Below are 22,112 nucleotides of genomic sequence, written 5' to 3'. Positions count from 1 at the left end.
TGAACCCAGGAGGCAGAGGTCGCAGTGAGCCAAGATCGCGCCACTGCCCTCCAGCTTGGGCCACACAGTGAGACTCTGTCGCAAAAAAAAAAAAAAAGGCAGATAAGCCAGGCACGATTCCCCACTAGTGGGGGAGGGCCCCAAATACAGCCCTCAGTGGTAGTGACAGCTACTGCGAAAAGGTGGCAGGACTCAGGCCAATGTCCCTTCCTCCCACCATCCAGTGTGACATTGCCTCCACCCTGTCTCTGTCAGTTTTTGTTTGTAACACTAACCAGTGTCTCCAATCATCTGATTTATGCATTTGTTGTCTTTCTCACTGGCCTACGAGCTCCAGGAGTTCAGGGATGAATCTGTTCAGGTCTCCATGGCATCCCCAGGGCTTCCCACAGGGCTTGGCACTCCACAATCCCCCATAAACATTTGCTGAATGACTAACTGATGGAGAAGTCTAAATGACTTCACCCACTACTTCCCTGCGGGTGTCCTGAGCCTGCAGCCTCCTTATAACCCCCAAAAGAAACAGACAGGCTTCACTGGTGAAAACACAAGTTTCTGCACTTAAATGAGCCTCCAGATCCCCAGCCCTGGAGCTGACAGGTGCAATTTAGGAAGAAATCTGTAGATCTGCTGACCACATAGTGAATGCAGACGAGAGGCTGGCAAAGTCTTCTTCAATAGGACGGGTGATTCATTCCTTTCTTATTATTTGTCTTTCCTAATCAGAGGTTTATGAATTATCAATTACATTTAGTGGTTAATTGCCCTTCATAAAGATAGCTTTTTTATTTTTAAATTAGGCAGTTAATATATTGTAACTAATAGCATCACCTTGTACATTATGGATAGATCTCCATTGACTGGCACCTGGAACGTGTGATTTGCACCCAAGTTAATGGAGCAGTTGAGTGAAGAAGTGCAGGGGGTCCCCAGGGACTAATTATTGCTAATGAATGATGATGTGACCTTCTCAGAACAGTGAGCAATCGATGTGACAGTGAGACGACAGTGCCTCACATCTGTTATTCCAAACACAACTTCATATGTGGATGAAACATGAGTAAGTCACAGAACTCACTTTGGGACTCTTAAGCCACTGGCCTCCTTTGAAATACCAATATAAGTTCATTCAACCTATATGCTCTTATAATATCAAGTACTAGTTTTAGAAATGAAATCTGTCCCTGAAAAATCTGATGTGAAATGCTGGGGTAAGTCCCCTCCCATTGGGTTCTGTCCTTCTGTGCCCCAGACCACACCCCCCTTTGAGCTGTCACCAGAGACCCATTCTGACCACCAGGGATCAGCCCCAGGTTGCCTCTTCCTTATTTTAAATTACTGAAAATAAGGAAAGTATGCACTATTGTTTAAAGAGTAAAATATTAATACAACATTATACTGAGCCTTGCAGCTGGGTAAGGACGGTGGTGTCACTCAGGATCCATGATCTGATTTTGTCCTCATGCCCAAGGTATTTGCTGTCTCTTATGCGCATCCCCAAGGGCCAGGTACCTGGCTGTCAGGTGGCCCTCAGTAAGTCGTACCCACTGGGTAAATGAGCCTATGAGGCAAGAACCATTATCTCCACTCTAGAAAGGAGAAGATGGAGGCCCTAGGAGACAGAGACCTGACCAAGGTCACACAGCTTGTAAGCAGCAAGGCCTATGAGCCCAGACAGGGAGTCCTAATCCCCAATGTGACTGCATCTGGAGATGGGGCCTTTGTGGAGTAATCCAGGTGAAATGAAGGCATAAGGGTGGGACTCCCACATGATAGGATCAGTGTCCTAGGAAGAAGAGACACCAGAGAGCACCCTCCTGAATGCACAAAGAGGCCATGTGAGCACACAGCAAGCCGGCACCTGCTTACAAGCCCAGAAAAGGGGCCTCACCAGAAAGTGGCCATGCCGACCCCCTGGTATCAGCCTTCCAGCCTTCAGAACTGTGAAAAAATAAACGTCTGCTGTTGAAGTCCCCCGTCAATGCCACTTGTTATGGCAGCCCAGGCCGACTAGGACAGCTGAGGAAGCAAATCCTTGTCATCCCCCAGTGGGGCCTGCCACCAGATATCACAGACTAAGCCTTGGGAGGCATGAAGTACAAGAATTCCAAAATATCAGGAAAGCCCTAGTCAGGCACGGCTCCAGGACCCCAGCAAGGCTTGCAAAGAGCTGCACAAAGAGCCCCTGCAAAGAGGGACAAGCCCAGCTCTGGGGTGGGCTGTTCCTCACCCCACCACCCAAGAACCTTGGGGAAAGGGGCCTTCTGCAGGGTCCTGGCTGCCAGACAGCCCCTCTGAGACCATGGCCCCCACCTCAGCACGCTACCTCCTCCCCAGGAGTCCCATGGGAGTGGGGATTTGCTCCCACTTCCTGTAGCCAAATTGGATCTTTTTTTTTTTTTTTTTTTGAGACAGAGTCTCACTCCATCAGCCAGGCTGGAGTGCAATGGCACGATCTCGGCTCACTGCAACCTCCACCTCCTGGGTTCAAGCGATTCTCCTGCCTCAGTCTCCTGAGTAGCTGGGATTACAGGTGCCCACCACCATGCCCGGCTAATTTTTGTATTTTTAGTAGAGATGGGGTCTCACCATTTTGCCCAGGCTGGTCTTGAACTCCCAATCTCCGGTGATCCCCCTGCCTCGGCCTCCCAAAGTGCTGGAATTACAGGTGTAAGCCACGGCGCCTGGCCTGAGCCACCACGCCTGGCCCGAGCCACCACGCCTGGCCCGAACTGGATCTTTGAACTGACCTTTACCTCATCTCAGCAGGCCAGGATGAGCCTCTGAGTGACAACGTCGCCCGGGGCAATTACCGTGCATCAGATGAACCGGCCCTTACAAATCACCTCGGACTCTCCACATCTGCTGGCTGTCGGCATCTGCCAGGAGCGCTCACCCGCAAATAATGAAAACCCTCTCATTACTGTTCCACAGCAGGTAAACTGTTAGGACAATTATTGGACATCCTGAGTGACCTTGGGACAGCTCAATAGCCGGCCCTCTGGGGACCGCCGAGGGTCCTGAGGCTGGAGGGAGCACAGGCTCCCTCGGGGGGAGGCTGGGCAGGCGGCAGGGGGCCACAGGAAAAGGGCAGCGTCAGCCCCTCCCAGCTGGGCCCCCTGCCCTCCAGCCCTGGTACTGGTCACCTTTGTGCGACCCAGAGGCCCTCACAGCACCCTGAGTCTTTGCCTTCATGCTCCCCTGGGGCCTGACCCTGATCATCCTGCAAAGCAGGGTTCATACGCCTCTTCCTCCTGGAGGCCCCACAGCCATGCACCCAGCCAGATCCCATCCTCCCAGCTGTGCCCACACAGCCCTTGGTGCTGCTCTGGTCCTGCCATCACCACCTCCCTCCTCCTGCCTCCACTGCAAGCCCAGGGCTTGGGAGGGCAGGGCTCTGTCTGCTCAGCACCCCCGCCATGCCTGGTGACCAACCACAGTGGAGCCAAGATCAGCACCTGGGGGCACCCTGGCACAGGACTAGCCCCATCCTCAGAGACCAGAGCCTTGGTTTACCAACAGAGGAGTCACCCCAGCATCTCCTATGTAGGGATGAGGGGCAGTGAGCACCCAGGCCAGGGTCTCGGAGGCCAGAAAGGGGCCACCAGGTGCTCAGGAGGACACAGGGCTGCAGGGAACCCTTGGGGGCAGTGTCATCAAAAGGCTCAGTTTGGCAGCTCATAGGTCAGAAGGGGTGCCTGGCCCACAAAGTGAGGCTGGAATTTGAGACATGTCAACTCGTGGGTTCACAGGGGCCGAGACTGGCAGGCAGTGACTGACCCTTTCCTGCAGCAACTTTGCCAGATGCTCTCTAGAATCCTGCCCAAAATCTACCTGCACAGTCAGTACCCAGTACCCAGCACAGTAGGTGCTTTACTGGGAGAAGCACCTAACTGACCCAAGTTCCAGATCTGACGGGCCCACGTGGTAATGGAGAAATTCACAGCCAGAGGAAAGGGGTGTGGAGGCAGCAGGGCAAAGGGGTAGAGGGTTGGTTCCCGGGGAGTGGGGTTGGGGGGGCAGCGCTCCCTCACATCAGGCTTCAGCCTCCTAACTCCCATCCTGCTCCTGCCTCCCGGGGCCACGTCGCAGACATCACCTGGTGTGCTGGAGGGTCCCTATTACTACTGAAATGGGAACCAGTGCAGAGAAATACAAGCTCAATGCCTCAGTTTCCTCAGAGAGAGGAAAGGACATTGACCACCCCCTTCCCTGGGGGTTGTAGTGAAAGGAGATGCAGGCGCAGCACCAGCCCCAGGCCCTCAGCAGCGCCACTGGCTCGAAATGTTTTTGTTTTGTTTTGAGACAGAGTCTCGCTCTGTTGCCCAGGCTGGAGTGCAGTGGCACAATCTCAACCTATCACAACCTCTGCCTCCCTGGTTCAAGCAATTCTCCTGCCTCAACCTCCCGAGTAGCTGGGACTACAGGCACGCACCACCATGCACAGCTAATTTTTGTGTTTTTAGTAGAGACGGGTTTCACTATGTTGGCTAGGCTGGTCTTGAACTCCCGACCTTGTGATCCGCCTGTCTCAGCCTCCCAAAGTGCTGGGATTACAGGCGTGAGCCACCGGCACCCGGCCTCGAAATGTTTTTAATAACGGGGCCTCTGGGCAGTGCTAGCCACTGTCTAATTTTCAGATCTTCAGTCACTCCCCTTTTGGAAAGCAATGGAGATTGAACACGCATGTTTGGAGAACTGAAACCCACAAAGTGCTGATTTCCTCCAAAAATCCAATTTTCCAAAACAGAAGGTCAAGCAGGAGCCCCGTAAGCAGAGCAGAGTTGTTTTTTCAATAGAAAAATACAGTTATTCACATACGCCCTGGGGATGCCCACGCTGATGTGGGGATGAGCCCACCCTGTGCCCTGCGCCATGATGCACACCAGCTTGGGCTGGGGGACCACCTGCAGGTAAGAGCAGCAACAGATCGGCATCTGTCCCCCTGGGAGTGGGGTTTGGCTTCCCACCCTGGAGCGCGCACCAGGCTCGTGGAGTCTTGGAGCCCCAGCCATAAACAGGGTAATGGTGGTGCCCAGCCTTCCAGCTCTCCAGGGCTGCCATGAAGGAGATGAGGTAAAGGCTGGGCACAGTGGAGATGCCACGGGCCCCTGGCACAGGGCACGGCCTCACACTGGCTCCAGCCGAGCCTGCTGCACTTGCTCCTCCTTCCAGCTGATGGGCCAGGGCAACAGGTCTGCTAGACGCTGTTGAGCACCTGCACACAGCTTTGTGTCATCAGAGTCCAAAGTCTGAATGGATAGAAGAGACACAGTGATGCAGGAGCTGGGCCCTAGCTGGAGCTCCTGGTCTGGGTCAGCTGGGCAGTCACCTTAGCAGGACGGCAATGAGGTCAAGCTGGGGCCGGCCCCTAGCTAGGGCACTTATAAAACACGCAGCACACCTTCCCGTACCTGCGCCTCCTCACCTGCCGGCAGAACTCCCATCTAGAGTGTTCTCTGAAGTGCCTGTGCCACGGAGCCCAGATCACAGGGACATGTCGATCCCACAAGCATCGATGTCCCAGGAATCAATAAACACAATTTAGAATCAAGTGCATGGGAATCAGCAGCCAGAGACCTTGGAGACCACATAGCCTGAGTGTCTCACTTCACAGCGGGGGATACTAAGGTCCAGAGGGACAGGAAATGCCTTGTGGCACGTGGGGGTGGAGGGGTGGGGATCCTGGGTCCTTTCCTCCACTCCTCAGCCTAGGAGCCTCAGCAGCAGCCTGACGTCCCTGAGGGCCAGGCCCCTGTAAGTAAGGTGGGAGCTCAGCTCGGGAAGCAGACACACCTCCTCCCTGTATGACTGTGGCTTGTCACCTAACCCTCTGCAACCTCAGTTTCCTCACCTGTAAAATGAGGCACTAACAGTAGCTACTGGACAGGGCTGTCATGAAGATCATTTATTTTTATTTTTTTATTTTTTTATTTTTGAGATGGAGTCTCACTCTGTCCCCAGGGCTGGAGTGCAGTGGTGCGATCTTGGCCTACTGCAACCTCTGCCTCCCAGGTTCAAGTGATCCTCCTGCCTCAGCCTCCCAAGTAGCTGGGATTACAGGTGCCAGCCACTATGCCCAGCTTATTTTTTGTATTTTTAGTAGAGATGGGGTTTCACCATGTTGGCCAGGCTGGTCTAGAACTCCTGACCACTGGCTCACGCCTGTAATTCCCAGCACTTTGGGAGGCTGAGGCAGGTGGGTCACCCGAGGTCAGAAGTTTGAGACCAGCCTGGCCAACATGGCGAACAACATAGTGAAACCCCGTCTCTATTTAAAATACAAAAGTTAGCTGGGTGTGGTGGTACACACCTGTAATCCCAGCTATTCAGGAGGCTGAGGCAGGAGAATCACTAGAACCTGGGTGGCAGAGGTGGCAGTGACCTGCGATGGTGCCACTGCACTCCAGCCTGGGAGACAGAGTGAGACTCCATTTCAAAAAAGAAAAAAAAGACATGAGAAGCACCTGGCACATTTCAAATACTAAATAAATGGCAGTAATTGCTGTGGTGGTGACAATGACAACCACGTCTCTGACAAACCCATTGTTGGGGCAGGTACATTCTGAGAGGAAGCCAGGTGCCCTGGGAAGGAGGCCAGCAGGAGGAGCCCAGAGTGCATCACCCAGGGGCACCTTTAGAAAGAGGGGAAAGTTTACACCAGCAGGGAGCCCAGGGTGAACTGGGCCCCAGCAGTGGCTACAGCAGCGCCCGGTGACCGGCTCCTCCTCCACCAAGCCCCACCAGCATGTTCACGTTGAATCCTCTTGACAGTCTGAGAGGTGGGTTCATGTTTCCATTTACAGATGGGACCTGCGGTTTGGAGATGGGACCTGTGGTTTAGAGATGGGACCTGTGGTTTAGAGATGGGACCTGTGGTTTGGAGATGGGACCTGTGGTTTAGAGATGGGACCTGCTGTTTGGAGATGGGACCTGTGGTTTGGAGGGGTTCAGTGGCTCGTGTAGGGACAGAACTGGGATGAGAATCCTTTTATGTTGGCCTCATGAAAATATAAACAGATGTGGAAAATACAGCTCCTTGAGCAGAACTGTGTGCTTTGGTTTAGCATGTACACCGAGTTCAACAACTACAAGACTTCATATGGCCGGGCACGGTGTGGTTCATACTTGTAATCCCAACACTTTGGGAGGCTGAGGTGGGCAGATCCGTTGAGCTCAGGAATTCAAGACCGGCCTGGGCAACATGGCAAAACCTTGTCTGTACTAAAAATACAAAAATTGGCCAGGTGCAGTGGTGTGCACTTGTAGTCTCAGCTAATTTGGGGGCTGAGGTGAAAGGATCGCTTGGGCCCAGGAGGTCAGGGCTGCAGTGAGCCAAGATTGTACCACTGCACTCCAGCCTAGGTGACAAAGTGAGAGCCTGTCTCAAAAAAAAAAAAAAAAAAAAAAGGGCAAAGCAACCCACTCTTCAAAATTATTTGACCCTTCAACAACAAAATTCTCCTTTAGCTCCTAGATATGGAATAAGTAAAACGTTGGCTTTTATCTCTTGATAGTTTAAGGTAAAAAGGAAAAGAAAACAAAAACTTAAAAAAAAAAAAAAAAGGAAAACATTGGCTTTTGTTTGTTTTTGCTTTTTTGAGACCGAGTCTCGCTGGTATCGCCCAGGATAGAGTGCAGTGGTGCAATCTCAGCTCACTGCAACCTCCGCCTCCCAGATTCAAGTGATTCTTCAGCCTCCTGAGTAGTTGGGATTACAGGTGCAAACCACCGCACCTAGCAAATTTTTTAAAATATTTTTAGTGAGACGAGGTTTCACCATGTTGGCCAGGCTGGTCTTGAACTCCTGACCTCAGGTGATCCGCTTGCCTCGGCCTCCCAAAGTGCTGAGATTACAGGCGTGAGTCGCCTCGCCCAGCCCAAACATTGGTTTAAGAGAAAATTTTTCACTTAATTCTTGGAGCCTGGGTACAGGAATTACACATAGGAAACTGGGGCCCTTGAGCCGCAGCCATAATGGGGTGACGGAAGGCTAAGGGACTTCCTTGAGGCCACACGGCAACTATGGGGCAGAGCTGGGATTGGAAACCCACGCTCTCACACTAGAGCTGACATCTGACACTTTATGTGACAGGATGAAGCTTTGCAACAGGTAAGAGGTGGTGCCTGCCCTGGCAGAAGCAGCAGCCCTCAGCCCTCCTCGAAAGGTGTCTGAATAAGTCCTATCACTTCTGTGAACCTTAGGTTCCTCCTCTACAAGCTGGACAGCAACGTGACTGTCGCCGGGGGCCTGGGAAATCACCCTGCACATCACAGCGGGCAGGTGTGGCACTGCTTTGCCAATATGGCTTCTTGTACATTGTGGGGCACTGGGGGTAGGGGCAGGACTCCATTCATGAGCTTTGTAACTTGTGCCACACTCACTTTGTAATTGGCCAAGGGCTTCCAACTAGAGGCAGCACCTGCAGGGTAAACCAATAATCCTGTGCCAGACCCACCCTGGCTGCCCCTGATTTTCACAGGGCGACCCCTGCCCACCAAGGCTGAGATCAGAAACTGAGAAGCAGACCTTACTCCTGCCAGCAGAACCACGGGAAAGCTTCCAAGCAGCCATCAGATTTTCCTCAGTCTCCTTCCATACAGTTCAAGTTGGTGATTCTATTATGACTCTACCCCAGATATATGGGAGTGGTTGTGTTTCCTTTCTTTCTTTTCTCTTAACAAAAATGGAAGTTTAGGCTGGGTGTGGTGGCTCATGCCTGTAATCCCAGCACTTTGGGAGGCGGAGGTGGGCGGATCACCTGAGGTCAGGAGTTCAAGACCAGCCTGGTCAACACAGTGAAACTCTGTCTCTACTAAAAATACAAAAATTAGCTGGGCATGGTGGTGGGCGCCTGTAGTCACAGCTACTCAGGAGGCTGAGGCAGGAGAATCACTTGAACCCGGGAGGCCAAGGTTGCAGTGAGCTGAGATCACACCACAGCACTCCAGCCTGGGTGACAGAGCGAGACTCCGTCTCAAAAAAAAAACAAAAAAACAAAAAAACAGTAAGTTTATACACATTATTCTACAGCTTTTTCACTTGGTATATACAGCACTCATGTCATATAAACTAATGTCAGCACCAAACAGAGCGAACTCATTCTTTCATAGCTGCCTAACAGTCTGAAGTCTGGATAAACTAGAAAGCATTCACTCATCCCTCCTAATAAGCTCACTTCCAGCACTCACATAAACTTCTAAGCATATAAACTGTGTTGTGCAGTTCACTGCCACAGACCTCAACATTTTTTTTGAGACAGAGTCTTGCTGTGTCACCCAGGCTGGGGTGCAGTGGCACAATCTTGGCTCACCCCAACCTCTGCCTTTCAGGTTCAAGCATTCTCACACCTCAGCCTCCCAAGTAGCTGGGATTACAGGCGCACACCACCACACCCAGCTGATTTTTGTATATTTAGTAGAGACGGGGTTTCACTATGTTGGCCAGGCTGGTCTCAAACTCCTGACCTCATGTGATCTGCCCGCTTTGGCCTCCCAAAGTGCAGGGATTACAGGTGTGAGCCACTGCACCCAGCCCAACATTGTTATTCATAAAAACACTTCCATCATTTTCATCAGTTGACCTCAGAAGAAACATAAATTTGAACATAGAAAACATATTCCATTCTGAGCTAGACACGGTGGCACACACCTATAAGCCCAGCCACTGGGTAGGCTGAGGCAGAAGGACTCCTTGAGGCCAGGAGTTTGAGACCAGCCTGAGCAATATATTAAGATCCCGTCCCGATTAAAACTAATATAGTATTCAAACACTGTTCTCATATATATATATTTATAAATATATATAAATATATATAAATATATATATATAAATATATATATAAATATATATAAATAAATATATATATATATATATATATATATATATATATATATAATTTTGGAGTTCTACTCAAAATTTCATTTGGTTGGATAAGTGCTCTGAGGCTACAAAGAATTCAAAACCCCTGGCCCGGGGACCTGCAAGGGGTCTCCAGCCTCCAGTGACCTGTGACTAACCAAACACATGCCTTGGGCAATGGTGAGGCAGTGGCATTCAAGAGTGATGGGGCAGGTGCCTGCAGAACCGGACAAGAGTCAGGGAAGGCTGCATCTCAAAATCCTCTGTGCTTCTGAGGAATACAAAGGACAAGGATGTATTGTGTTACCCTGGGGAAGTCACTGGGACTTGGTCAAGGATGGAGGACTTGGACTTCTCACTCTGTATATTTACAGGCTGGTGAGAATGTTTACATAAGGAGGCCACCTATTTCTTATGAAACTTAAAATGTTGAAATGACAGCTGAAATCACAGAACCTAGGATGAAAGAGCACCGGCTCCCATCTCTGAAGACAAAGTGCTTCACCTTCTGACAGCAAACGGGACCACAGGTGACGACAGCACGTTCTCGACAAACACCCCTTGTCCAAGGTCCAGGTTGCATCAGGAAAACAACTGTTGGCTTAAACAAATGCAAACAAATGGCCCTCTCCCTACAATGTCCGGCCAGACCCCTCTGGCAGGTGCCACACCGCGTGTGGGGGTTGGACGAGGCAACACAGATGAAGCTCCAGCCCAGGCCCACAGCCTACATTATTATTATTATTGTTGTTGTTGTTGTTGTTGTTATTGTTACTATTGCTGCTACTCCCAGGGACCTGTGTCCCTAGGGCCGGATGGTGCCAGGGAAGCCAGGCATGAAGGAGGGGATCCTGGGGTGCCAGGACCAGCTGGACTTCAAAGATCCCCTGGCCCTGGCCTTCGTTGCTCCAGACCTACTGGGAGGTACCTACGTTTTATCAGGATCCCGAAGGTGCCCACACACACAGGGGATTGAGAGGTGCTACTGGACGGAAGGGCTGCGGGCCTGGCTCCACAGCACCAGGGCGATCGATCGGGGTGGTCCTGGGTGGGAATTGCTTTATGAGGCTGCCCTGGGCCAAGTCTGCTTCCTTCCGCCGGCTCCAAAAAGGCCGAGCCGGGCCTGGGCTGGGCCCAGCAGATGTGCTTTAGTGGCCCAAGACAGGATGCAGTAAATGCCCACCCCCTTTCACATGCAGATGCCTCCCAGCCATAGGGCCAGGGCCCCAAGGCCGGCCTCTGCACCCCTCGCTGTGCTGGGCGCTGCCTCTGAATGGCTCCCCTCGGGGAACCCAATCCGCCCATGAAAGGGCTTCAATAAAGGGCCTGTTGGAGGGACGTGGCCGGTTACAGATGTCCTCCAGCCCGTGACCACGCCCACCCACAAGTCCTAGAGCAGTGAGTGGGCCCTGCCTGGCCAGCAGCACCAGTGTGGCCTCAGAGGTTTGGGCCTCCTGCTCCTCCATCTGGGATGCTCTTAGCCCCGATGCCTGCCTGGCTGGCTGGCTCAGCATCCTCCAATCCCAGCTCCCTCGCCATGGGATCTGCGAGGCCAGGTACCCAGCCCTGGGCTCCCCACCTCGCTGCGTGTCTCAGACGCTCTAGCCTTCCCAAGTGCATGCTGTCGCCTGCTGGTCCCCCACGACTGCAGCATCGGCTCCACCAGGGCACGGGCTGCCATCTGCCTGTTCACTGCTGCACATCCCCAGGGCCTAGGATGGTGTTTTTAGTACAGCAGAGGCACTCAATGTTTGCTTGTTGAGTGTATGAGTAAAGGAATGAATGAATGAAAAAAATAAAAAGGAATAAATGAACGAGTGTGTGTGTGTGTGCGTGCATCTTTAATGTGGGCTCGGCAACCTTTTCTACTTCTGCCAGTTCCTGAATCTCTCTGATTTTTGGTCCTCACTTTGAAAAGAGGAAGCCCCCCCACCTCAGGGGCTGGCGTGAAGGGAAGGTGGGTGGCTAAGCACCTGCCTGGCGCATGACAGGCCTCCCTCAATGCAGGGTGACTGCTGTTGCTGTGGATATTATTTTTAAAAGCTGAGCTTCTACCTCCCCTGTGCTCCGTGGCCCTCAATAAAATCGGAGGACCTCTGTCACCACAGAAAATCCGAGAAGAAGAATGGTGACAGTGTGTCACCCCTCGCAGGCTCAGAGAACAGACGATGCTGCCAGGGAGCCCACGGTGCTGGGAGCTGCCACGGAGGTGGGTGTTCCCCCTGCCAACCCTAAGACCCCCCACCCCACTCCAATCACACTTTTCCCTCTGCGGTGGCTGGTCTCACCCCAGGAACTTCCTTTGAGCTCCTGCAGGACTTCAAAGCAGGCTGTGCATATCAAGGCGGCCACTCACCCCCGTGGCTGCAGGCCACACAGGCTTCACCTGGGCAGGTAGGGCCTGCTCCGTGAAGGCTTCCTGGCTCAATCACCAGGCAAGGAAAACAGGTGTCCTGCATCTCTGGAAAATCCCCAGGGAAAATTCCAAAAGCAGGCGCACTTTCCTGGAGGGGGAGTTTCCTGCACCACCTTCGCAGCCACTTTGGGCATCTGTCACGGGCCCCACAGGCATGTGAGGGAGGGTGTACAGAGCTTCCCAGCCCCTGAGGGTGATGATCTGGCCCCAGAGGCACTGGGCCAGAGTGGAGGGGCCTTGCCCTTAAAAGCCAACAGAAAGGCTGAAGGGGGACCTGCCAAGGTCTGCCGAGAGCCGAAGGGCACGCTGGTGTGGGCGGAAACAGGTCTGTGGGTGCTGGACAGCTCAGCAGCCCCTTCAGTGAAAACCCCACCACGAAGTCTGTGTAACTGGGGGCCAGTGGAAGAGGCCACAAAGGTCACTTGAGAAGACCCCCGTGGACAAGGCAGGGCATGGGGACTTGGTCCTATGGCATGGGAAGCCCATGGGGTTGAGAGACCAGGCCATCGGTTCTGCAGGCCCACAGACAGCACAATAACAAAACCTCCCAGATCACGGGTGTGATGTCCCCTCACCAAAAATAATCCCATATGCTTTTGGGAAGGGAGATTTTAGCCTCTCCCAGCTACGTAACAGGCTGTAGTATATTTCAGGATTGTTATTACATTGCTGTTAGATGTATACAGTGTAGCTGCTACCAGAGACACCCCCAGCTAGATAAATCTGCAGGAGCAAAGCAAATCCAAACAAAACCCTCCTGGCAATCCATCAGTCAGAAGACGCCAACCCAGAACTCTGAGAAGTTAACACAACCCTTTCTAGTGTCACAACCTGGAAGGAATCTGCACGTTTGTTGGACAGTTCTGTATCAGGTGGGGGCCATCTGCTCAAAATAAGCTGTTAGAGAAGCCTGTGACATTTCCCAACACCCCCTTCTCCCTGAAGGATTCCAAGTAGGGGACTGGGTTGGGCAGACCAGGGCTCAAACTGTCCCTTGGGGGCTACGCATGGTGGCTCATGCCTGTAATCCCAGCACTTTGGGAGGCCCAGGCGAGTGGATCACTTGAGGTCAGGAGTTTGAGACCAGCCCGGTCAACATGGTGAAACACCGTCTCTACTAAAAATACAAATTATTAACCAGGCATGGTGGCAGGCACCTGTAATCCCAGCCACTCAGGAGGCTGAGGCAGGAGAATCACTTGAACTCAGGAGGCGGAGGCTGCAGTGAGTGAGCCGAGATCGTACCACTGCACTCCACCCTGGGAGACAGACTGAGACTCTGTCTCAAAACAACAACAAAAAACAAAAAACAAAAAAAAACAAAAAAGAAAAACCTGCATGTGGCAATATACCTGTAGTCCCAGCTATCCAGGAAACTGAGGTGGAAAGATTTTTTTGAGCCTAGGAGGTCAAGGCTGCAGTGAGCCGTGATCGTATCACTGCACTCCAGCCTGGGAGACAGATCAAGATCCTGTCTCAAAAAAAAGAAAAAGAAACAGAAAAGAAAGTGGTCTTCAATGTTACACTGTTGTGGGTCTACTGTGTGCCAAACACCAGGCCAGGAACTTGACATACATCATGAGCCATCATGGTTCCTGCCCCATGACCCCCTCCCTGCCCCCCTCCACCCTGCCAGCTGTTCCAGTCAGACACTGGAAATGACCCTTTATTTCAAGTTCTCCCTGACCCCCACAATACCCCGTATGTCAGCAGGTCCCATAGGTCCTGCTTCCAAAACACCTCTAATTCATGCCTTCCTCCCCACCTCCATTGCCCTCTACCCAGTCCAAGCCCCACCAGCTCTCCCTGAACCACTGGAACCATCTAACTGGTGACCCTGTGTCCTCTCTGGCCCCTGCCTCCTGCCCTACTGCCAGCCTGCTCTCCACACTGCAGCCAGAGAGATCTCCTTGAAATATTTTAATTAAAACACAATGGTTTTTTTTTTTAGAGTGGGGGTCTCACTCTGTCACCCAGACTGGAGTGCAGTAGCACATTCATAGCTCACGGCAGCCTCAAACTCCTGGGCTCAGGCAATTCTCCTGCCTCAGCTTCCCAGGTAGTTGGGACTACAGGTGCGCAGCCTACCTCCAGCCTCCCAAAGTGCTGGGATTACAGGCGTGAGCCACTGTGCCCAGATGTTAATATTCTGAATTTTAATATTCAATTTAATATTTGAATTGTAATATTTTGAATAGAAAATACATTCACATAGTTTAAAAATCTTAATAATGATATTCAGGCCAGGCACAGTGGCTCACACCTGTAATCTCAGCAGTTTGGGAGCCCAAGGTGGGCAGATCACATGAGGTCAGGAGTTCGAAACCAGCCTGGCCAAAGTGGCAAAACCCATCTCTACTAAAAACACAAAAATTAGCCAGGGATGGTGGCAGGTGCCTGTAATCCCAGCTACTCAGGAGGCTGAGGCAGGAGAATCACTTGAACCCAAGAGGCAGAGGTTACAGTAAGCCAAAATTGCACCACTGCCCTCCAATCTGGGTGACAGAGCAAGACTCTGTCTCAAAAACAAAAACAAAAACATGATACACAAAGTTATACAGTGAAGAGTCTTTCTCCTACCCTGTCTCCAACCACACAGTGGTCCCCACTTTCCTTATCCTCCAGCTCTTCCCAGACTCTGAAGCAGCCTGCGTCCTTCCAGTGTCTTTATGCAAACACAACAGGAGAAATACATTCTTGCATTTCTGCCTTTTCCATACCAGAAACAGCGCACCGTGCACCCTGCTGTGTGCTTGCTGTCTCCACTAGTAATATGTCTATAGACAAGGTACTCATTCCTTCTTACACTGCATGTTATTCTGCTGCATAAACAGACAGATCCTAAAACTCTCCTACTGTGGATATCTGAGCTGCTTCCAGTCTTTTGCTATTTAAAAGGCATTGCCAGGAATGACCTTGTACTTGTGTCCTTTCTCACGCATGAGAGGACAAATTCTCAGAAGTGGAACCACTGGTAGATAATGTCAAATGTATCTTCCGCAAGCAATGTGTGGCAGGGTCTGTTTCCACAAACTCTCACAGAGAACGTGTTCTCAAACTTTTGGATTTTGGCCAATTTTGTCAAATTGATGAAACAGGGCAGCTTGATATAGTTTTAATTTGCATTTCTCAGGCCAGGCGCGGTGGCTCACGCCTGTCATCCCAGCACCTTGGGAGGCCAAGGTGGGTGAATCACTTGAAGCCAGGAGTTTGGGACCAGCCTGGCCATCATGGCAAAATCCCATCTCTACTAAAAATACCAAAAAAATTAGCTGGGCATGGTGGCGTATGCCTGTAGTCCCAGCTGCTCAGGAGGCTGAGGCACGAGAGTCACTTGAACCCAGGAGGCATGGGCTGCAGTGAGCTGAGATCACACACCTCTTATTTGAGTAAGGCGGAGCCTCACTCACTTCCTCTCCCATGAACCGTTTGCATCCTTTGCTCATACTGCTATTGGGCTGCTTGTTTGTAGTTTTTGCTTTCTAGATTTCGAGGCCTGGATGTAAAGGCCTTCTCTCCAAGGTTTCAAAGGAAATCTCCCTTGCTTTCATTTGCACTTGTATGGCTCACTTTTTACACTTGCATTTCTTTAAAACATATAAATCAGACTATATGATAAGCCTAACTAGAGTCTTCACTGACTTTCTGCCACTCAGAATAAAGTCCGGACACCTCTTGGTGCCCCTCAAATTCCTGCCTGGTGTAGCCACTCCCCCACCCCACCCTCTCGAACTCGCCAAGTGCTCTCTTCCTGAGGCCTTTGCAGCTACCATTCCTTCTGCCTGGAATGCGCTTCCTCGGCCTCTTCCTGTAGACAGTTCCCTCCTATCCCTCCAGGTCTGTCCAGTGGCTTCTCCTCAGAGCTGTCCCAACCCCCTCTCTAGCACAGGCCACCCTCGCCCATCACACTGTCAGTACCCTCCCGTCTTCACACCCCTTAGGCCTACCTGTGATGATGTGCTTTACCTGTGTGCCCACCTGTGAGGATGCGATTTACCTGTGTGCCTGCAGCTTTACTGTCCCCCTCCCGTCCACACGTCAGACCCTGATACTCCCCAACTGATGAGTATCTGAGCTGTTTCCAGTCTTTTGCTATTTAAAAGGTACTGCCAGGAATGACCTTGTACTTGTGTCATTTCTCACGCATGAGATACGACAAATCTTCCACAAGCAATGAGTGGCAAGGTCTCCCATGAGGCCTTGCCTGCCCCAGTCACAGCACTGAGCTCTGGCTTTCTGCTCCCCAAATGAGGCCCACTTCACCCCAAAACACTGCCCAGAGCCCTCTGCTGGATTCCCACCAGTGCCACCCACAGAATGCTCTCATCTGTGACTGAGCTAGTCTAAAGCTTTGGAGTAATAGAGAATAAGGTCAGGAATGCATTAACCCTGAACTTCAGCCAACACTGAGAGCAGACCGAGGACCCAGCGGAGTGTCCTAGGTCTGGGTTGCCCTTCACACTTGCTCCTGGAAGCCAAGTCTCCCTGTTCCCAGTTCCCAGCCTCCCAAACACCTCCGGCTTCGCTATGCAGGACCGTTTGGGTCCCCATCTCAGCGGCTCCCAGACATCAGACATGCAGACTGGTAGAATGGGGTCTCTAAGAAGGACCAAGAGACTCACTTAATTGCCACCTACAGATAGGTATATTGAGTCCCAGTGACATCAGGCTACCAAGCCAGGGTGCCCCAGCTAGTGACTCTGGGAGGCCAAGTCCTGGCAATTAGCCCTTCCCGACTGCCTATCAACATATGGCAGTGCTGACCTGGGATGCCAACAGGAGGCCTTACAAAGCCCAGGTCCAGTGGTGCCAACCATGCTACTGAAAGTGTCCTTCTGGCTGGCCACAGTGGCTCACACCTCTAATCCCAGAACTTTGGGAGGCTGAGGTGGGCAGATCACTTCAGCCCAGGAGTTCAAGACCGGCCTGGGCAACACGGCAAAACCCCATCTCTATAAAAAATACAAAAAAATTAGCTGGGCATGGTGGCATGTGCCTGTAGTCCCAGCTACTTGGGAGGCTGAGGCGGGAGGATCTCTTGAGCCCTTGAGGTGGAGGTTGCAGTGAGATTGAACCACTGCAATCCAGCCTGGGTGACAAAGTAAGACCCTGTCTCAAAAAAAAAAAAAAAAAGAAAAAAAATTAGGCCAGGCACAGTGGCTCATGCCTGTAATCCTAGCACTTTGGGAGACCGAGGCAGGAGGACTGCCTGAGCCAAGGAGTTCAAGACCACCCTGGCAACATAATGAGACCTTGTCTCAAAAAAAAAAAAAAAAATTATAAAAAGAAAAGTGTCAGCCAGGTGCGGTGGCTCACGCCTGTAATCCCAGCACTTTGGGAGGCTGAGGCAGGCGGATCATTTGAGGTCAGGAGTTCCAGACCAACCTGGGCAACATGGTGAAACTCCATCTCTACTAAAAATACAAAAATTAGCTGGGCGTGGTGGCGGGATGCCTGTAATCCCAGCTACTTGGGAGGCTGAGGCAGGAGAATCGCTTGAACCTGGGAGGCAGAGGTTGCAGTGAACCCAGATGGCGCCACTGCACTCCGGCCTGGGCAACAAGAGCGAAACTGTCTCAAAAAAAAAAAAGAAGTGTCCTCATGGTCAAGTCTTGGCCAGCAGGATGTTCTCTTCCTCCTCCTCTCACCTAAACCAATGCAGTCCAACAGAATTATAATGACAGCCACAAAGGTAATTTAAAGTATTCTAATAAGCACATTAACAAAAGTTTTTAAAAAAAAGGTATACTTAATTTCAAATATTTTAACCTAAAACAGTATATTAAAAATATTATCAACTGGGCATGTGGCTCACGCCTATAATCCCAGCATTTTGGGAGACCGAGGCAGGTGGATCACCTGAGGTCAGGAGTTGGAGATCAGTCTGCCCAACATGGTGAAACCCCGTCTCTACCAAAAATACAAAAAATTAGCCGGGTATGGTGGCACATGCCTGTAATTCCAGCTATTCGGGAGGCTGAGGCAGGAGAATCGCTTGAACCTGGGAGGCGGAGGTTGCAGTCAGCAGAGATTGCACCACTGCATTCCAGCCTGCGCGACAAGAGCAAAACTCCGTCTCAAACAAAACAAACAAAAAAAAGTAACTGGGCATGATAGCGGGTGCCTGTAATCCCAGCTACTCGGGAGCCTGAAGGGGGAGAATCACTTGCACCCGGAAGGCGGAGGTTGCAGTGAGCCGAGATCGCGCCATTGCACTCCAGCCTGGGTGACAGAGCAAGACTCCGTCTGAAAAGAAAAAAACAAAACAAACCAAAAATATATTATTTCAACAGGCAAACAACAACATAAACCCATTTTCATGTATTATTTTACATTTTACTCACGAAGTCTGGTGTTTTTGGGGGTTTTGTTTTTGAGACCGTCTCGCTCTGCAGTCCAGGCTAGAGTACAGTGGCGTGATCACAGCTCACTGTAGCCTTGACCTCCTGGGCTCAAGCGATCCTCCTGCCTCAGCCTCCCAAGTGGCTGGGCCTACAGGCGTGCACCACCACACTCGGCTAATTTTTAAATTTTTGGCAGAGACGGGGTCTCCCTATGTTGCCCAGGGTGGTCTCCAACCCCCTGGCCTCAAGCGATCCTCCCTCCTCTGCCTCTGCAAGTGCTAGAATCACAGATGCGAGCCACCGCGCCCGGCTAAGTCTTGTTAATCGGTATGCATTTTACCCTTGCAGCACATCTCAACTCAGACTCGTCGCAGGTCAAGCGCTCAGCAGCTCACGTACCAGGTGGCCGCCCTGTCTGACCGCGCAGACCTAACCAGCAGAGTCCTGGTGCTCGCCCGAGGCAACAGTGGGGTCGTCCGGGGTCAGCGCTGTGCGCGCACCGGGGCAGGAAGGGGGAGAACGAGGCGGGGCCTGCGCCGCGGCCCCGCCCCCTGCCGCCCCGCCCCCTGCCAGCAGCCGGGGACCGGGCTGAGCTTAGAGCTCGGCGGCCCCAGCGGCGTCCCGCGGCCCACTCACCTAGCCACCGCCTCCACGGAGCCGGCGATGGCCGTGCCGCCGCCCGCGCCGCTGTCGTACAGCACGCCCGAGATGTCAAGCAGCACCCCGCGCAGGCCAGCCAGCCGCTTGCCCCACGGTGCCATGGCGCCCGGCCCTGCGCCTCAGCTCCGCGTCCCAACCGGCGCCGGCGCCGGCGCCGCGGCCGCGCAGGGGCGCCTGGGAACTGTAGTCCCGCGGGCGGGGCAGGGCAGGAAGACCGGGTGCAAACCCGGAACTGGGGCGCGGCCTGGGCACCACGGCGTCGCTCGCCCCCGAAACGGTATCCTTTTCGGAAGCTTTCTTCCCAGGAGATCAGCGGACAAAGAGCAGGAAAAGCAGAAAACAAGTCTCTAAGAAAGGCCAAAGGCAAATTGAGACAAGAAGGCACCTGTAGCCAGGGGCGGTGGTTCACGCCTGCAATCCCAGCACTTTGGGAGGCAGAAGCAGGCGGACAGCTTGTGCCCAGGAGTTCTAGACCAACCTAGTCAACATAGTGAGACCCCGTCTCTATTAAAGAAAGAAAGAAAAAGTACAATACAAAATTGAGGCCGGGCGCAGTGGCTTATGCCTGTAATCCCAGCATTTTGGGTGGCCGAGGTGGGCAGATCACTTGACGTCAGGATTTCGAGACCAGCCTGGCCAACATGGTGAAACCCCTGTCTCTACTAAAAATACAAAAATCACTTGGGTGTGGTGGCGCATGCCTGTAGTCCCAGCTACTCGGTAGGATGAGGCGGAAGAACCGCTTGAACCTGGGAGGCGGAGGTTGCAGTGAGCCGAGATTGCACCACTGCACTCCAGCCTAGGCGACAGAGCAAGACTTTGTCTTAAAAAAAAAAAAAAAAATTATATGCAGATAACAGCCCTGCATAGATGAGGATGCATAGGACCTGGGCTGAGAAGAAAATGGGACTATCACAATGCGTTAGACCCAGGAGATTCTTGGATAAGCTATAAAATACCACTCAATGCTACATTATTTTTGCAATAAATACACATTGATATTAAAAGGGAGGAGTTTCCTCGATGGCCCCTCGGAACCTTTCAAGTTATTAAGTTGAAACGAGAACACTTTACTTCTGGTCCAATATAGCTTTGAGCTTTCAAAGAAGAGAGGATCATATTATTTCACCATTTCTTTTCAGGCCCTTGATTCACAGAAAGGATGAGGAATTCGTTGAAATGTTATGGGGTTCAATGAATTGTGTATATTTTGTTGATACGCTTACTAGGGGAGCTGTTTACAAGTGAAATAAAATATAGTTCCTACCCCTTGGGATTTCCACTAATGGGGTTGGGGAGTAGTATACCTTATATAAGGGTTCTTAGTGGCAGACAATAGAGACCACTCCAGCTAGAGGGGTTTTGTTTACATGAGGTGAAGGAGCTTACAGATGAGGGGTCTAAGTCCTACACAGCCAGGAGCCATGCAGCTACGAGAAACAATTTTACTACTCCATTGGGACCACTGCCCCATCACTTAGTGCAGCCCCCCAGCACAACTGCCCCCAAAAGAACAAAACATATCCACCACTGTGCCCTCCACCTGTGGCCACCCACTCACTTTCACTGTGTCTGGCTTGGTGGAACCTAGCCCACGCTACAAAGGAGTCTGGGAAATGCAGTTTTTAGTCTTCCAGGGGCTGAGTGAGTCAGTTTGGAGAATCCGCTAGGAACATCATGAACCATACACGTATTGGGACCCTACTCTGTGAAGTGGGCACAAAAAAGTTCTAAGGTGTGATCCTTGCCTTCCAGGATCAAGACTGGGCAGAGAAAAATGGAAGACCTTCATGATTGCTGACCAAATGTGCACCAAGTGGCAATGAGTGACACAGACACAGTCAAGAGGATGACCTCTGCAGGCCTAGGAGGGCAGCTGTGGCTTCTGGGCAGGGGCAGCCTAAAATGGACCTTGGAGAATGGCTGGGCTTTAACTTCGTGCCAAGGAGGAGGAAAAGGGGTGCTTCTGCCAGTGGTGTGAGCCTACCCATAGTTGTTTCTTTTCAGCCAACTCTGTGGGTACTCTTGGGCAAGTCCCTTTTCATTTCTAGGACTACAGTAGACAGAATAGTGCCCCCTTGAGATGTCCACCTCCCAATCCCCACAACCTCTAAATATATTACCTGACATGGCAAAAGGGACTTAGATCTTGCAGAGCCTATGCTCCTGTAGGGAGATTATTCTGGATGGTCCAGGTGGGCCCAGTGTAATGACATGAGTCTTCATAAGGGAAAGAGGGAAGCAGGAGAGAGTCAGAGTCAGAGAAGGAGGTGTGATAGCAGAAGCAGAGGTCAGAGAGAGAGGTGTGAAGATACTACACTGCTGGCCTTGAATACAAAGGGGCCATGAGCCAAGAAAGGCAGGTGGCCTCTGGAAGCTAAAAAAGGCAAAGAATTGGATTACTTCCCTAGAGCCTCCAGAAGGAATGCAGCCCTGCTGGTACTTCAAGTTTAGGACTTCTTACCTCCAGAACTGTAAGATAATAAATCTGTTGTTTTAAGCCATTAAGTATATGGTAATTTCTTGCAGTAGTGACAAGAAACAAATACAGAGATCCAGGTCCCTCACTTGAAAAATGACAAGTTGGTCCAAGGTGGCAAGTCTCTAAGTGTGGGCCACTGATAGGCTAAAGCTTAATCTGAAAATTCCAGGCTTTTCTTGGGATGCAATGAGTGTAGGGCATTGTCTATGTTAGGGTTGCATTTGGCTGCATGTAACAGAAACCCAGCCATAGTTGCCCAACCAAATCAGATTTTACTTTTCCTCATATATCAAGAAGCGAAGAGGAAGGAAATCCTGAATGGGACAACAGCTCCCAGGACCATCAGGC

General features: G+C 51.6%; 1 protein-coding gene across 12 annotated transcripts in view; it reads right to left on the bottom strand.

Moving 5' to 3' along the window:
- LHPP (phospholysine phosphohistidine inorganic pyrophosphate phosphatase) overlaps positions 1–19,467 on the bottom strand; it is a 154,096-nt gene extending 134,629 nt beyond the window's left edge. For 5 of the 12 annotated variants that reach the window (XR_010141643.1, XM_024253387.3, XM_054523014.2 and 2 more), the window contains exon 1: positions 19,259–19,453. Coding sequence is in view for 10 of the 12 variants with exons in the window: in XM_024253387.3 (XP_024109155.1) it covers positions 19,259–19,383 (125 nt within the window). In the remaining 2 variants the exon portion in view is untranslated. Of the gene's footprint in view, positions 1–19,258 lie in introns of all 12 variants that reach the window. The other 7 variants (XR_008510692.2, XM_054523010.2, XM_054523011.2 and 4 more) reach the window with 3 other exon arrangements.
- Between the last annotated feature and the right edge of the window lie 2,645 nt (positions 19,468–22,112).

The sequence above is a fragment of the Pongo abelii genome, chromosome 8 (genome assembly GCF_028885655.2).
Source record: "Pongo abelii isolate AG06213 chromosome 8, NHGRI_mPonAbe1-v2.0_pri, whole genome shotgun sequence".
Classification (NCBI taxonomy): Eukaryota; Metazoa; Chordata; class Mammalia; order Primates; family Hominidae; genus Pongo; species Pongo abelii.
The sequence above is the reverse complement of the archived record's forward strand: the minus strand, read 5'-3'. Positions and strand labels throughout refer to the sequence as shown.